The 16778-nt window shown below is 46.4% G+C and overlaps 2 protein-coding genes across 3 annotated transcripts in view; one reads left to right on the forward strand and one right to left on the reverse strand.

Annotated features, from left to right (window-relative positions):
* SRRD (SRR1 domain containing) overlaps window positions 1–14634 on the forward strand; it is a 16360-nt gene extending 1726 nt beyond the window's left edge. Inside the window, exons 2-7 of one of the 2 annotated variants that reach the window (XM_008686740.2) lie at window positions 9628–9668; window positions 11050–11309; window positions 11406–11504; window positions 13130–13341; window positions 13795–13840; window positions 14224–14634. In XM_008686740.2, the coding sequence (XP_008684962.2) occupies window positions 9628–9668; window positions 11050–11309; window positions 11406–11504; window positions 13130–13341; window positions 13795–13840; window positions 14224–14445 (880 nt within the window). In that variant the 3' untranslated portion in view covers window positions 14446–14634. The remainder of the gene's footprint in view (window positions 1–9627; window positions 9669–11049; window positions 11310–11405; window positions 11505–13129; window positions 13342–13794; window positions 13841–14223) is intronic. The other variant, XM_040619655.1, reaches the window with a different exon arrangement.
* A 78-nt stretch (window positions 14635–14712) lies between these two features.
* TFIP11 (tuftelin interacting protein 11) overlaps window positions 14713–16778 on the reverse strand; it is a 14063-nt gene continuing 11997 nt past the window's right edge. The window contains 2 exon segments of the mRNA XM_008686686.2: window positions 14713–15146; window positions 16376–16541. Coding sequence (XP_008684908.2) covers window positions 14791–15146; window positions 16376–16541 — 522 coding nt within the window. The 3' untranslated portion in view covers window positions 14713–14790.

Below are 16778 nucleotides of genomic sequence, written 5' to 3' on the forward strand. Positions count from 1 at the left end.
AATCTTTCCACTTTTTAATCACATTGTGTTTTTTTTGTTGTTATTGAGCTGTATGAATTCTTTATATATATTGGATATTAACCTTTTATCAGATATATGATTTGCAAATCTTTTCTCCCAGGCGGTAGGTTGCCTCTTTATTTCATTGGTGATTTTCTTTGCTGGGCAGGAGCTTTTTCGTTTGGTGTAGTTTCGTTTATTTACTTTTGCTTTTGTTGCCTTTGCTTTTAGAGTGTGGTCCAAAAAAATCACTGCCAGGACCTATGTCAAGCAGCTTTCCCCCTGTGTTTTCTGCTAAGAGTTTTAGGGTTTCAGGTCTTATATTCAAGTCTTTAATCCATTTTGAGTTAATTTTTGTGTCGGTGTAAGATAGTGGAGCAGTTTCATTCTTTTGCATGGGGCTGTCCAGTTTTCCCAGCACCGTTTAGTAAAGAGACTGTTCTTTTCCCCTTGTGTATTCTTGGCTCCTTTGTCATGAGGTACTGGACCATAGATGTGTGGGTTTACTTCTGGGCTCTCTCTTCTGTTCTGGGGATCTGTGTGTCTGTTTTTATGCCAGTATGCCAGCAATCAGTAGAGCTTTGTAATAGAGTTTGAAACCAGGGAGCATGATACCTTCAGCTTTGTTCTTTCTTAAGATGGCTTTGGCTATCCAGGCTCTCTTGTGGTTCCATACAAATTTTAAAGATCCTTCGCCTTATGTCTGTGAAGATTGTCATTGGAATTTTGATAGAAAATTGCACTGAATCTGTAGATGGCTTTGGGTAATATAGACATTTTAACACTATTAATTCTTCTAGTCCGTGAGCATGGGATGTCTTTGCATTTACGTGTGTTGTCTTCATTTTCTTTCCTCAGTGTCTTGTCGTTTTCAGTATATAGGCTTTCACCTCCTTGGTTAGATTTATCCCTAAGTATTTGGGGTTTTTTTGATGCAGCTGTAAATGTGATTGTTTTTTAAATTTATTTTTCTGATAGTTCATTATTAGTGTATAAAATGCAGCAGATTTTTATGTATTTTTTTATCCTGCAACTTTACTGAATTTGTTTATTTTAATAGTTTTTTGGTGTTGTCTTTAGTGTTTTCTACATATAATATCATGTTATGTGAAAATAGTGACCTTTTCTTCTACCTTTCCCATTTGGATGTCTTTTATTTCTTTATTTTTCTTGTGTAATTGCTCTGGCTAGGATTTCCAGTACTGCAGTTGACCCTTGGCCAACGTGGGTTTGAACTGTGCGGTCCACTTAATACATGGGTTTTTCTCAGTAAATACAGACATTGCTGTAAATGTATTATCCTTTAGGGCTTTTTTTTATCTTTTCAAATTTATTTAAATTCTAGTTAGTTAACATACAATGCAATATTGGTTTCAGGAGAATTCAGTGATTCATCACTTACACACAACACCCAGTGCTCATCATAACATGCGCCCTCCTTAATCCCCATCCCCCAGCTAGCCCATCCCCCATCCACCTCCCCTCTATCAACGCTCAGTTTGTTCTCTTATCATTAAGAGTCTCTTATACTTTGTTTCCCTCTCTCTTTTTTCTTTGTATTCCTCCTCCCATTTGTTGATGTGTTTTATTTCTTAAATTCCACAGGAATGAAATCGTATGGTATTTGTCTTTCTCTGTCTTATTTTGCTTAGCGTAATACATTCTAGCTCCATCAGGATTTTTTTTTTTTCTTAAAGAGTTTATTTATTTTATTGGACAGAGAGACACAGCAAGAGAGGGAACACCAGCAGGGGGAGCGGGAGAGGGAGAAGCAGGTTTCCCGCTGAGCAGGGTGCCTGATGTGGGGCTCGATCCCAGGACCCAGGGATTATGACCTGAGCCGAAAGCAGACGCTTAGCAACTGAGCCACCCAGGTGCTCCTCCTTCAGGATTTTCTTAATCACATTTTTTTTCTCTAGCTTACTTTGTTGTAAGAATACAGTATATAATACATATAACATAAAATATATGTTAATCAACTCTTTGTGTTATTGGTAAGGCTTCTGGTCAACAGTAGGCTGGGGGAGTCAAAAGTATACTCAGATTTTCAACTGTACGGGGGTTTGGCACCCTTAATCCCCGCATCGCTCAAGCGCGAACTGTATGTTGAATCAAAGTGGCAAGAGTGAGCATCCTTGTCTTGTCCCTGATCTTAGAGGAAAAGCTTTCAGCTTTCACCACTGAATATGATGTCTTCTCCTGTATGGCCTTTCTTGAGTTACGTTCTCTGTATACCTGCTTCGTTGAGAGCTTTTATCAAATGGGTGTTGCGTTTTGTCAAATGCTTTTTCTGCATCTGTTGAGACGGCCATATGATTTTTATCCTTTATTTTAATGCGGCAGATTACTTTGATTGATTTGTGGATGTTGAACCACCCTTGCATCCCTGAAATAAATCTTACTTGATCATACTCTTATTTTATTGTTGATTCGGTTTGCTGATATTTTGTTGAGGATTTTTACATCTATGTTCATCACAGATACTGGTCTGTAATTTTCTTTTCTTGTGGCATCTTGGCTGGTTTTGATAAGAGCAATGCTGACCTTGTAAAATGAGTTGGGAAGCATTCCTTCCTCTTGTTTTTGTGGAAAAGTTTGAGAAGGATTGGCATTCATTTTTCTTTGAATATTTGGTAGAATTCACCAGTGAAGCCATCTGGTCCTGGACTTCTGTTTGTTGAAAGGTTTTTGATTACTCATTTAATCTCTCTACTGGTAATTGGTCTATTCAGAATTTCTATCTCTTAGTGATTCAGTCTTAGAAGTTTCTATGTTTCTGGGAATTTATCCTTTTCTTGAAGGTTGTCCAACTTGTTGGGGTGCAGTTGTTTACAGTAGTCTCTTATGAGCCTTTGTGTATCTGTGGTATCAGTGGGAGCATCTCTTTCATTTCTGATTATGCGCCTCATTCTTTTTTTTACCTTGAGTATAGCTGAAAATTTGTCAGCTTTGTTCTTTTCAAAAAACCAGCTCTTACTTTTGTTGATCTTTCTATTGTCTTTTTAGTCTGTATTTCATTTATTTCTCTTCTGGTATGTTACTTCCTTTCTTCTGCTACCTTTGGGCTTCCTTTGTTCTTTTTCTGTTTTCCTTGAGGTGTAAAGTTAGGTTGCTGAGTTGAGGCGTTTCTTGTTTCTTGAGGTAGGCCTGTATCACTATAAACTTCCCTCTTAGAACCACTTTTTTTTTTTTTTTTAAGTAAGCTCTAGGGGGCACCTGGGTGGCTCAGTTGGTTAAGCATCTGCCTTTGGCTCAGGTGGTGGGATCAAGCCCTGGGGCTCCCTGCTCAGCAGGGGGAGCCTGCTTCTCCCTCTCCCTCTGCCTGCTACTCCCCCTGCCTGTGCTCAATCTCTCTCTGTCTCTCTCTGTCAAATAAATAAATGAAATCTTTAAAAATAAACCAAAAAACTAAAGTGAGCTCTCTGCCCAGTGTGGGGCTCAAACTCCAACCACAAGATCAAGAGTCACAACCCTCCACCAGCTAAGCCAGCCAGGTGCCTCATTCTTAGAACCACATTTGCTGCATTCCATAAGTTTTGTTATGTTGTATTCCATTTTCATTTGTCTTAAAGTATGTTTTGGTTTCTCTTTTGATTTGCTCATGGACTCACTGGTTGTTCAGTAGCATGTTGTTTTATCTCCATGTTTGTGAATTTCCAATTTCCTTCTTGTAATTGATTCCTAGTTCCATACTGCTCTGATCGGAAAAGATGCTTGGTAAGATTTCAGTCATCGTTTTAGAAATTCCTAGTCTTCTTAAATTTATTGACTTGCCTTGTGGCCTAACATATGATCTGTCTTGGAGAATGTTCTATGTGCGCTTGAGAGGAATTTGTTCTGTGTGCTGCTTTTAGATGGAGGGTTCTGTATATATCTGTTAAGTCCATATAATTAACTTGCTGTCTGAGGCTGATGTTTCCTGCTTGCTCCTCTGTCTGGATGGTCTATCCATTGGTATAAGTGAGGTGTTAAAGTTCCCTATGGTATTGCTGCTGGTTTCTCCTTTTAGGTTTGTTCGTATTTGCTCTATGTATTTAATTGCTCCTATTTTGGGTGGGTAAATATTTACAAATGTTGCATCTTCTAACTGGATTGATTCCTTTATCATTATGCAGTGCCCTTCTTTGGCTATCGTTACAGTGTTTGGATGTCTTTTTCTCCTCCATTGGACTGAGAATCAGATCATTTGTTAGGGGCGCCTGGGTGGCACAGCGGTTAAGCGTCTGCCTTCGGCTCAGTGCGTGATCCCGGCGTTCTGGGATCGAGCCCCACATCAGGCTCCTCTGCTGGGAGCCTGCTTCTTCCTCTCCCACTCCCCCCTCTTGTGTTTCCTCTCTCGTTGGCTGTCTCTCTGTTAAATAAATAAATAAAATCTTTAAAAAAAAAAAAAAGATCATTTGTTAGCTCTGCAGCCTTGAACAAAGCACACCCCTTCTCTAAGTCTGTTTTTTTCTCTATAAAATAGAAACAATACATTCTCCCAGGACCATAGCATGACTCAAATAAGAGAGTGTGTATAAAAGTGCTTTGTGAACTATGAGATACTGCCCAAATATGAAAAGTTATAGTGCTCATGATTAGGCAACAGCCAAATGTTCAGGATAAGATTTTTTTTTAAGATATTTATTAATTTTACAGAGAGAGAGCGAGCGTGCACATGCATGTGCTAGAGAGAGGAGGGGCAGGGGCCGAGGAAGAGAGCGAATCCTCAAGCAGACTCCCTGCAGAGCGCAGAGCCTGACCTGGAGCTCTGTCCCAGGACCCCAAGATCATGACCTGAGCTGAAAGCAAGAGTCAGTTGCTTAGCCAACTGTGCCACCCAGGCACCCCCAGAATAAGTTTTGTTTTGTTTTTTTTAATAATATTTATTGAAGGCTTACTGTCATAGGTACTATTCTAAGTGACCTCTATCTCATTTAATTCTAAAAACTATTCTTAAAAATTTTTTTTAAATAAAGGCTATTCTAAAAGTAAATATTCATATTATCCTCAGAGTTGGGGAAACACAGGCACAAGAGAGGTTAAGAAACTTGCTCAATGTTATAGTAAATACTGGAACCAAGTACAGACCTGAGTGTATGACTCTAAAGTCTGGGTTCATTTATTCGTTCATTCGTTCTTTCTTTCTTTCTTTCTTTTTTTCAACTTTACCAAATAATATTGTAGATGAAATAACTTTAGCCTTTCTCAAAACATTGAGCCTCAGAAGAGGCTATAATTGAGGGCCCCTGGCTGGCTCGGTCGGTGGAGTATTCGACTCTTGATCTCAGGGTTATGAGGTTGAGCCACATTGAGGATACAGCTTACTTAATTAAAAAAAAATAATAAGATGCTATAATTGGGCTTGTTTTCTTTTTCCTTTGACCCCTTCACCCATTTCTCCCACCTCCAACCCCCTACCTCTGGCAACCACCCATCTGTTCTCTGTATCTATGAGCTCAGTTTTCTGTTTGTTTTGTTTTAATTTTCCACATGTAAGTGATTTATAGTATTTGTCTTTCTGTCTGGCCTGTTTTACTTAGCATAATGCCTTCAAGGCCCATCCATGTTGCCAACGGGAAGATTTCATTCTTCATTATGGTTGAGTAATACTCCATTGTGTGTATATACCACAGTTTCTTTATCCATTCATCCACTGATGGGCACTTAGGTTGTTTCTATATTTTCATTGTTGCAAATAATCCTGCAGTGAACACAGGGGTGCATATACCCTCTTGAGTTAGTGTTTTCATTTTCTTCAGATAAATACTCGGAAGGGGAATTGCTGGATCACATGGTCGTTCTATTTTTAGTTGTTTTGAGGAACTTCTATACTGTTTTCCATAGTGGCTGCACCAATCCACAGTCCCTCTAACAGTGCACAAAGGTCTTCCTCTTCTCCACATCTTCACCAGTACTTGTTATTTCTTGTCTTTTTGATAATGGCCATTCTAACAGGTGTGAAGTGGTGTCTCATTCTGGTTTTGATTAGCATTTCCCTGATGATTAATGATGTTGAACGTCTTTTCACGTTCATGTTGACCATCTGTGTGTCTTCTTTAGAAAAATGTCTGTTTGGATCTGCCCATTTTTTAATTAGATTGCTTGTGGGGGTTTTTTGTTTTGTTTTTGTTTTTGGGTTTTTTTTTGCTATTGAGTTGCATTTTGGATATTAACCCCTTATCAGATATGTGATTCGTAAATGTTTTCCCATCCAGTAGGTTGCCTTTTTACTTTGTTGATGATTTCCTTTGCTGGTCAGAAGCTTTTTAGTTTGATGTAGTCCCACACGTGTTGTTGTTGTTGTTGTTGTTGTTGTTGTTATTTTTGATATCAGGTTAAAAAAAATCACTACCAAAACCTATGTCAAGTAGCTTTTCCCCTGTGTTTTCTGCTAAAAGTTTTATGGTTCCAGGTCTCATATTCAAGTCTTGAATCCATTTTGAGTTAATGTTTGTGTCTGGTTTAATATAGTGGTATAGTTTCATTCTTTTGCATGGGGCTGGCCAGTTTTCCCAGCACCATTTAGTAAAGAGATTATTCTTTTCCCCTTGTATATTCTTGGCTGCTTGGTCATAAGATATTGGACTATATGTGTGTGGGTTTCCTTCTGGGCTCTCTCTTCTGTTCTGGTGATCTGCGTGTCTGTTTTTATGCCAACACTAGATTGTTTTGATTACTCTAGCTTTGTAATAGAAATCGGCGAGTGTGATACCTTTAGCGTTGTTCCCCTTTCTCTAGATTGCTCTGGCTGTTTTGTGGCTTCATATCAATTTTTGGATCCTTTGTTCTATTTCTGTGAGAAAATGCAATTATAATTTTGATAGGAATGGCATTGAATCTGTAGATGGTTTGGGGAAATGTGGACATTTTAACACAATGAATTCTTCTAGTCCATGAGCATGGAATGACTTTCCATCTGCATGTGTTGTCTTCAGTTTCTTTCCTTAACATCTTGCAGTGTTCAGTATATAGGCTTTCACCTCTTTGGTGAAGTTTATTCCTGGGTATTTTATTCTTTTTGATGCAACTGCAGGTCGGATCATCTTCCTAATTTCTTTTTCTGATAGTTCATTGTTAGTGTATAGAAACTCAACAGATTTGTGTGTATTGATATTGTTTCCTGTACCTTGACTGGATTCAGTCATTAGTTGGAACAGTTTTCCAGTGGAGTCTTTAAGGCTCTCCTTAGATACTATGTGACCTGCAGATCGTGACAGTTTTACTTCTTTCTTTCCAATTTAGATGACTTTTGTTTATTTTTCTTGCATAATTGCTCTGCCTAGGATTTCCATTATACTGTGTTGAGTAAAAGTGGCAAGGAAAGATCTGGAAGGTTCCTAACCTAGAGGATCTTAAGGAAATAGTAAGAGCTGAAACTTTTCACTTTCGGATGTGATGTTGTCTGTGGGCTTATCATATGTGGCCTTTATCATGTTGAGGTATGTTCCTGCTATACCCACTCTATTGAGAATTTTTATCATAAATGGATATTAAATTTTGTCAGATGCTTTCTCTACATCTCTCAAGATGATCACATGATATTTATTCTTCATGTTGTTAATGTGATGTATCACCTTGATTGATGGGCACGTGTGAACCATCCTTGCATTCCTGGAATAAATCCCACTTGATCATAGTATATGATCCTTTCAGCATATTGGTGAACTTGGTTTGCTGGTATTTTGTTGCACATTTTTGCGTCTGTGTTCATCAGGAATACTGGCCTGTAATTTTCTTTTCTTGGGGTGTCCTTGTCTGGTTTTGGTATCAGGGTAATGTTGGCCTCAGCAAATGAATTTGGAAGTTTTCTCTTCTGTTTTTTGGAAAAGTTTGAGAAGGACTGGTATGAATTCTTCCCTGAATTGTAGAATCCACCATTGGAGGTGTCTAGTCCTGGAATTTGTTTTTTGGGGAGGTTTTCAATTGCTGATATGATGAGCACTGGGTGCTTTAAGTGTTGAATCACTAAATTCTATTCCTGAAACTAATATTATTCTGTGTATATTAACTAACTAGAATTTATTTATTTATTTTTAAGATTTTTATTTATTTATATGAGAGGGAGAGACAGCATGAGGCAGAGGGAGAGGAGGAGAGAGAGTCTCAGGCAGACTCCATGCTGAGCTTGGAGCCCAACGTGGGGCTAGGTCCCAGGACCCTGAGATCACAACCTGAGCTGAAACCGAGAGTCGGACGCTCAGCAGACTGAGCCACCCGGGCGCGCCAACTAACTAGGATTTAAATAAAAACTTGAAACATAAAAATAAATAAATTGCTGATTCTTTGAGGTTGTCCAAATTGCTATTGTGTACTGTTCACATGAGCCTTTGGGTTCTTGTGGTGTCCGTTGTAATATCCCCTCTGTCATTTCTGAGTTTAAGTCTCCTCTTTTCTTTTTTCTTGGTGTGTGTAGCTCAAGGATGATTAATTTTGTCTTTTTTTCTTTAGATTTATTTATTTATTTGAGAGAGAGAGTGAGAGAGAGAGAGTTCACAGGGGTAGAGGCAGAGGGAGAGAGAGAATCCCAACCCTATGCCACACTGAGCACAGAGCCTGACGCGGGGCTCAATCTCAAGACTCTGAGGTCATGAACTGAGCCGAAATCAACAGTCAGGTGCTCAATCAACTCAGCCACCCAGGCACCCTGATCGTTTCTGGGTTTTTAGTCCCTCTTTCATTTACTTCTGTTCTGATCTTTGTTATTTCCCTCCTTCTACTAAGTTTGGGCTTCCTTTGTTCTCCTTTTCCAGGTCACAAGGTGTCACGTTACTGAGTGTGTTTGAGACTTGTCTTGCTTCTTGAGGCAGGCCTGTATCGCTTTAAACTTCCCTCTTAGAACCACTTTTGCTGCGTCTCACAAATTTGGTATGTGTTTAAACAGCGTTGAATTCTATTTTGTCAGATTATAGCTCTTCCAGCTCCGTGTTGGGTCCCACTTGCGCAGGATATCTTTTCTGTCCCTTCACTGTTGGTCTGTGTTGTCCTTACGTCCACAGTGAGTCTCTTATGGGTGGGTATTGTGTTTTCATCCACTGTATGTCTTTTGATCAGAAAAATCGTTGAGTTCGTTTTAAGTCACTGTTGACTGTGCTCTGCTCTGGGTTTGCGTCAGCCAGTGGACTCGAATAAAGAAAGCCCAGACACTGGTTTTGTCTCTCCTTTTACTTTCACATTGGAGTGATTTGTAATAAGAAAGACTGTTTATTGAGTCCCTGCTGTGTGCGAGGCCCCTTGCTGCGTGTTGACCCATTTGATCCCTTCTGGAACCCTGCGTGATAGGGACGATTCTTTTCCCCATTCTAGAGGTGAGGAAACTAAAGCTCAGAGGGGCTCAGTCTGTGCGTCTAGCAACTATCCGTGGAGCTCGGCCTCTGTGCCAGCCCGTGGTGTGGACCAAGGATACAGAAGAGACCCAGAGGGGACCCTGGGAATCAGGATGTCCTCTAGCCACCCTTCTGCCCTCTTCGAGCACTGGCAGTACTGCTCTGGACATGTGTACTATGGATCCTCCCCCTGCCACGCCAGGCCAGGCGCTGTGTGAGGGCGCCCCATCCTCCCCGCACTCAGCTCATGGTCGGGAGAAGGGTCACTGAGGGGGCGGCCCAGAGAAGGGTGGGAGATGACCATGCCTTTTTCTCTTAACAGGAAGGACCTGCTTCTGTCGGATTTCTGGAGTCTGGCACTAGGTGGGTACCAGATGGCCAGAGCTGGGGGTAGAGGGCGTGGGAGGAGGGCCTGAATGTGGGCAAAGAAAGGAGTCCAGTCCGTATTTGGTGACGTTTTTCTTCGCGGAGATGGGTTCTAATTCTGACTTCCTGCTCACCGCTGTGTATCTTGGCACTGATTGGCCCTGACCCTCAGTTTCTGTATCTGCGAAAGGGAGGTGACAGCGTGCATATACTGTGGTGTAATTTTGAGGATTAAATGAGGCTGCTTGGTGAAGTGCCTGGGACACTGCTTGCCTGGGCACAGCCGTCAACGTCCGCTGCCGCTGTCTTTGAAATTTATTCTTCATGTGCTCTTTGCCTCGACATTGCCACGTAGACCTGTTTGTCCCCATGCGGTTCTAACCGCTTCCCAAACAGTCTGTGGCAACATAAACGTTAATACGGGGAGGGAACGTACAGCAGTTAGAATTTTTATCGAGGGACAGTTAGTTCGTTTCCTTTGTTTTTTTTGTTCTTACACATGACTGTTTGATGAGTGCCTTTATGCGTAAAGCTCTTACCAAATTCAGGATGACCCTCTCAGGACCTGTTCCCAGAAGTGGACTTAACTCAGTGACAGGCAGTGAGAAGCTTGATACCTGCTGTCAAGTTTCTTCCGACAAGCTTCCTCCAGGACTTGGAGCAGCAAGGACTGGAAGAGCCAGCTCTGCCCGCAGCCTTTCCGAGCTGGGCTCGTATTTACAGATAGCTTTGCTATTAAATGAGAATCGGTGTCTGACTATGGGAACTGGCGACGTATGGCCTTTTGCTTTTTGTTTTGTGTACAGATTTGTTCAAATAAATTGAGTGCCAGTATAATGAGACGAGAACCCACTGCCGTGTGAGAAGATTTAGAGTGTTTTTCATTAGACTCCAAAAGCCCCAGCCTTCCTTTTTTTTTTTGCTTTGAACTTCTTACACATTAAATATTCCGATTCCCAGCCTTTTGTAGTGTGATTTTGAGAGCTCTGTTCCTCTGTTCTTTGTTATAATCCAAAAAGTAGGTACTTCGGAGCATAACCCACATTTACCAGGTACCTCCTACCAAGTGAGACACAGTTCACAGTAGAGTTCTGGGTGGAAGCTGTGCCCATACAGGAAGCCTGCTTCTTTGCTGGAACATTCTTAGGTTGCAGGCAGGGGACGGGGGGCGTGCAGGGACCCAGGACAGCCTGTGGTGCTGGTGGGCCTGGCCGTATCGCCCAGGCGTGTTTGGGGGTGAGGCCTGCGGCCTTTTCCCTGAGGAGCCGAAGTGTTCCCGACTTGCTCCTTTTCTCCCTGGGTCTGTGGACTTCTGTGAAGGATTTGGTTCACAGGGTCAGAGCATGCCCTCTGACTGTGTTCGGGCCTGCTCTTTCAGAAACCATCAACAGCTGTCTTACAAAACATCTGGAACAACTGAAGGCCCCCGAGGGGACTCTTGCGGAAGCCCTCAGAAACCTGCATCTTGACTCCTCGCCAGATGCGTCTGCTGTGACTCCGGGCTCCACCCCAGGAGAGACCCCGGTCCCGGGGACCTGCCGTTGGAAGTGTGTGTGTTATGGCGTCGGGAACTTTGCCACCTGCGTCACAGCTAGACACCAGCTCACGTTTTTGCTTCTCTTCCTGGAAAAGTGCCAGGTGCATTTTTGGATTCTTGATCCACCCCTCCCTTGGTCTTCCCAGGGTACACGCACAGGTCTTTGGGTTGATAGAACTCACTCTTCCCTTCTGCAGATTCCCAGAAGGCACTGCTGGGTGTACGATCCTCTGTTTAGCCAACTAGAAATCGCGGTTCTGAATAGCCTCGGTGTGACTGTTCTCAGCGAGAACGAGGTGAGTGGCTTGGGGAAGGGGAGCAGGAGGGCTGTGTGATTGCTGCCCGAGGGGGGCCCCAGGCCGTGCCCCATGGACGCCCCTGGTCTGCAGTAGCCACCGTTCCCTCCCACTGCTCACTTGCCTTCCCGGCGCTTGCCCTAGGGGACGCGTCAGTGACCCACATCGTGGCCTATGTGGTGCCCGTCACAAAAAAACCAAATGGCACAAATGGCATGGACTGAAACCTGTTACACTTGCACAATTCTACTGAGAATCCCATAATCAGGAACCTCTGATAATTTCCCAAGTTGGTACTTACTGTTGGTGTTAAAAAATAAAAGGGTACAGTCTTGGTGCCTCGCATGACCGCTTTCTGGTTGGGATTTACCCTGTGCTAGGGGAGGTCCTAGAACGGGACAGAAATCTCTCTCTGCACGGTAGCCCAGTCACACACATAGCATCTGGCTGTGAGCTCTGGGTGGGTCTTCTGCCCTGGAGGTGAAATTTGTGAGACCCGGAGGAAGCTCATCTCACCAGCAGGGGGCTGAAGCCAGTGTAGGCACACACTCCCGTGAGCCACTTTGCATTGCTGGGGGGATTACAGAATAATCATTGGATCCCTCTCCGTGTTCCAAAATGGCCATCTTATTATTATGAAACCTGAAAATCAGGCCCCGCTGAGAGAAGAGACTCCTTCACCAATGTTGGCGGGGCCCTGAAACCCTGCCACTCCATTCACGTCATCTTTCCTGAGTGCCTGCTCTGCGCGGGTCGAGGACTTTGCCGGGAGGCCAAGACAGATGCAGTCCCAGTCTCCAGGGAGCCCAGGGTCCCATCAAGGAGTGTGGCCTGTAAACAAGTAGGTGGTGAGCAGAACAGAGAGGGGAGGGCACTCCTCGCAGTTTGAGGGGCTGGAGGAAGGTTTCCTAGGTCGGCTCTGGGATTGCAGGCCCGCCAGGAGTTGGCTGGATGGACCCGGGCAGGCTCCTGCCTGTTGGTGATGAACAGAAGGGAGGAGAGTGCAGAGCGGAGAGGCCCAGGGGAGGCAGGGCCTGCGTCCCTGCCTCGGGTCCGGCTCTGGAGCCACGGTCCTCAGGAGGGGCAGTGTGTCCCCCAGGGGACATTTGGGAGGGACTGACTGCACAGGCGTCTGCAGAAAGGGACCTGGGAGGCCTGGAGGCTTCCAGAGCACAGTCCATGGTGCCAGTAACTGTTGTCACCACTCTGCCCTTGCTGTCACAGACCCAAGAAGCCCCTCTGCTGCTCCAGAGCTTTGTGTGTTCATGGGACACACATCTGTTGAGTAAACACAAGTTCTTTCTGGACCTCACGATTTCCCGACTGTGAGGCCCACATCATCTGTACATTTCCGTCAGGCCACATTATAACCTAAGTGTTCGCAGAGGAAGGGGTTCGTGTCCGTGTGGTTTCAGCTTGCCTCCCTCGCGATCCTGGTTCCCTCCGGGGCGCTGCTGTAACGGACGTAGAAGTCCGTATAAGTCTAAGGCGTGCGGTGTGACTTGGTACACGTGTGTGTGGTGAAAGCGCACAGTCAGGGTGGCTAACGTGTGTCCCCTCACCTCAGTACGCTGTCGTTACTGCGTGGTGAGAGCGCTCAGCACCTCCCGGATGTGCCCCCCCAGCTCCGGGTAGATCGGAGCTGCTCGCACCGCAGCTCACTGTGCCTGCCGGCCCCGCAGGAAGGACGCCGGAGCGTCGGCGGCGAGCCCACCGTCTTCTACATGCCCCACTGCGGCACAGCCCTGTACAACAACCTTCTGTGGAGTAACTGGTCGGTAGACGCCCTTGCCAAGGTGCTCATCATCGGGAACAGCTTCAGAGGACTCGAGGAAAGGTGAGGCTGAGCGCGCAGTGGTCCCGTGGGCCGGGGTGGGGGGGCTTCCTGACGGACCCGCACGCGGGAGACGCTGGTCCGTAGGAAAGGGACAGGGTTACTAGACAGGGCAGCAACCCCGAGTCAAGCTGCAGAGTTAAGCTGGAGGTCTGTTGGCTGAGAATTCCTTCCTTCCCTGAAGGCAAACAAGTGTTTTTTGAAAGTGGCAGACCCATTTGCTCCCTCAGCTGCACACGCCTTAGGTGTCCGCTGTCACTCCTCCCTCGACGAAAGGGGTGCTTACGGGGCGTTCACATTTTCTACGGATTACTGAACCTACTCCACATTCCCCCTCCTCTTTAAAATGTTTGCTATCTTTAAACCACTTTGTCTTTCTGTATGTCTTTACGTTCGATAAAACCACTCCCATACCTCCTAATCATGCTGGGCTTGTTTTGGGGTTTTTATTTCTAGATTGCTGGCAAGGATTCTACAGAAAAACTATCCCTACATTGCAAAGGTATCTGTGTAAACGAAGGGGCTGGGATGGAGAGGGTGTGAAACCAGACCACTTCCCCGGTGCTGTGACTTCTGTCTTTACGTGTGCGGGAGGAAGCTCGTGGGGGTTCATGCGGGCAGAGTGAAGTCACTGCACTCAGCGAGCTTTCTCGATAGCTCTGTGTTCCAGAAAGCAAGGACCTGTCCTTCATTGTCAGTACCGGTCCCACACACTCCCTGCCCTTGGAGCTCCCAGTTCATCACAGAAGCACTTAAGTCAACATATCCTAGTCCTTTTTCTTGAAAAAGGGTAACCTGGGGGTGACTCCTACATGGCACCCAGCAGTGTGGGGTTTACTGTGACTGTCAGGGTCGTGTATTTTACATTTGACTTTTCCTGCTCAGATTCTGAAAGCACTGGAGGAGCTTGAGCTGCCCGAGACGTCACAGTACGCGGACGTATTTAACGATACCTCCGTCCACTGGTTCCCTGTACGGAAGCTACAACAACTCCCCACAGACACTTGGGCGTTTCGGGAAGAACCGGACTATCAGGACTGTGAGGACCTTGAAATCATCAGGAACCAGACAAGAGGTCCTTCAGCTGCTGACTGGAACTCGCGGTGACACGTTGGGTGCTGGTGAGGCAGAAGCAGCTGCCACCAGAGAGGACAGGGAGGGTGGCCACGGAGGGAGCGCGAGAGCCCCCTTCTTTGGCGCGGGCCAGGCTTCAGAGCACGGGAGACACGCGGTCCGGTTCTCCTCAGAGGCGCACGTGCTGTGGAGGGCCCGGTATAAAGACTGAGGCACTATCTGTAACGTTACGTTTTGTGTCCTTTCTTGGCGACCTGAGCGGGAACATCTCCTGCATGGAGAGTAACTGCTCTTTCGAAGGAGGTTTAAAATACCATTTATTCGTGACCACGCCCCCGCCCAGGCCCTCTCTCCAGTGCAAGGCGCAGCCTGCCCCCTCTACTTGGCCATGTCGATCAGGCTCTGCAGGGAGGTGGGCACCCAGGTCTTCTCGCCCTGGACGAACACCACTCCTCGGTCGATGTAGATGACGATGCGGCCAAACGTGTAGAGCTGCTTCCCTTCGTGTCGCTTCCCGATGACCGGCATGAAAACGATATTGTGCTCCTCGGCCTTGGTCTCAATGAGGTCCTTAAAGTTCATGGGCACGGAGCTGGCAGCCACGCCGATGCCCCTCTGGGCCATGTTCTCAGCCTCCCGTCGCTCCTGCATGGCCTCGTACTGGAAGTCCTTCCTCCGCTCCGTGTGCGTGAGGTAGGCGATGTTCTCCCGCGCTCCGGGCTGCATGTAGGCACCTGGGAGAGCCGGGGGGGGGGGGGGGGGGGGGGGAGGGGTTCCAACCGCACAGAAACGGACACTTGTGACTCGGAGCTGGGCCTCCTAGACACAAAGCACTGAGGCAGATGGCAAGCACCTTGGGCAAGTTTAAACAACTGCCTGCTGTCACACAAAAATTGGTCTGAAGGTTTTTGGCTAATGTGTAGTAACCAGAGGGGTGATTAGCATGAATTCCTGCAAGAGCTCGATCCTTCCAGGGCTGGAAACCTTGACAACACACGGCCCAGCCTAGTTTACTCTGAGCTTCTCCACAGAGGCCCCGGCCCTGGAGGAATTTAGAATGCATCTGGGGAGCTCAAATAGATGTTGAAGGACAGTGCAGGGCCACAAGTGTCCAGTGCTGAGGGGAACGGGTGGGAACAGCTCTAGGAGGTGGCCTGGGGCCGGGGCGGCTGAGGGAGAGTTTCTGGAGAGTATGAAACTGGGGACGGCCCACTGAGGGGCCTGGATGAGAGAAAGCGTGGAAGTCTATCTGCCTCGTTCAACAGAATATATACTCTGTGAACCCTCTTTTCATGTAACAGGCTCAAAGGATTAAAGGTTCAGGAAATAGAAATTACGGTCCCAGCTGCCACTCTAGCTGTGTGACGCTGACCAAGCTCTCGGCCTTACGGAGCTTCTCTCTGAAGCAGGGTTGGCCTGGGTACCACAGTGGCCCTTGTGTAGGGTGCGAGCACACTGACCTAGACAGTGACTCACCCGGGCACAAGCTGGGGGTGGGTATCAAGTGGACAGTCACCTGCCTACTTCGGGGACAACAAAGACACCAGCTGCAAAGTGCTGTATGGACTGTGGCTCACTTCGCCCCTCTGAGGTAAGAACCTCTAGAAGCAGGCATTCTGTTTCACAGTCAATAGGCCAGGTGAGGAGAGGCTGTGTCCGACGCCATGCGGCGAGCTGGCACACTGGACTGGCGCACTGAGCTCTCCACAGGCATGCTGGCGAACCTGGAAGGTGGCCCCAGAGGCAGGCTCCCCCCTAGTGTGAATCCAGCTGCCGTCAGGCTCGGGTCAGGGCCCTGTGCCCCTCCCAGTGCGGGGAGAGCTGGGCAGGGGGGCCGGTGGGGAAGAGTCCGTGTTAGAGCGGACAGCCCACAGGTACCCAAAAACTCTTGCTTCTGTGTCACGTGCATGTTCACAAGCATGGTGCTCAGGGCCAGGACATCCCGAGCAGAATCCCCACTCACCGACGTTGGAGGACACCGCCCTGTTCATGATGTCAAGTGCTTCGTTAAATTTGTCCTTGACAGATGGGTGTGCCAGCACTTGGTCTGAGAACATGGACTTCCAGCCCAGGTACCACTTGGTGATCTCCTCATAATTCGGGCTGTTACTGAGCCAAGAGCACAGCACCTGCCAAAAAGAAACAAATCAGGAACTTGCGTCCACAGTGGTGGCGAATGGGAGCAAAACTTCCCAAGGGGCCTTTTGTTTTGGTCTGACTGTGGTCCTAGAAGCTGGTGACACTTGTAGGGGCTGAACAGTCTGGCATTTAGCGCGGAATCTGAGTCAGCTTGGCAGCGGAGTGCCTTTGAATGTAAATTCGCTGAACCTCAGCCTCTAAACAACAGGGCTACGACGGTCCCCCCC

This window comes from Ursus maritimus, unplaced genomic scaffold, assembly GCF_017311325.1.
Source record: "Ursus maritimus isolate PB19 unplaced genomic scaffold, ASM1731132v1 scaffold_33, whole genome shotgun sequence".
NCBI classification, from domain to species: domain Eukaryota; kingdom Metazoa; phylum Chordata; class Mammalia; order Carnivora; family Ursidae; genus Ursus; species Ursus maritimus.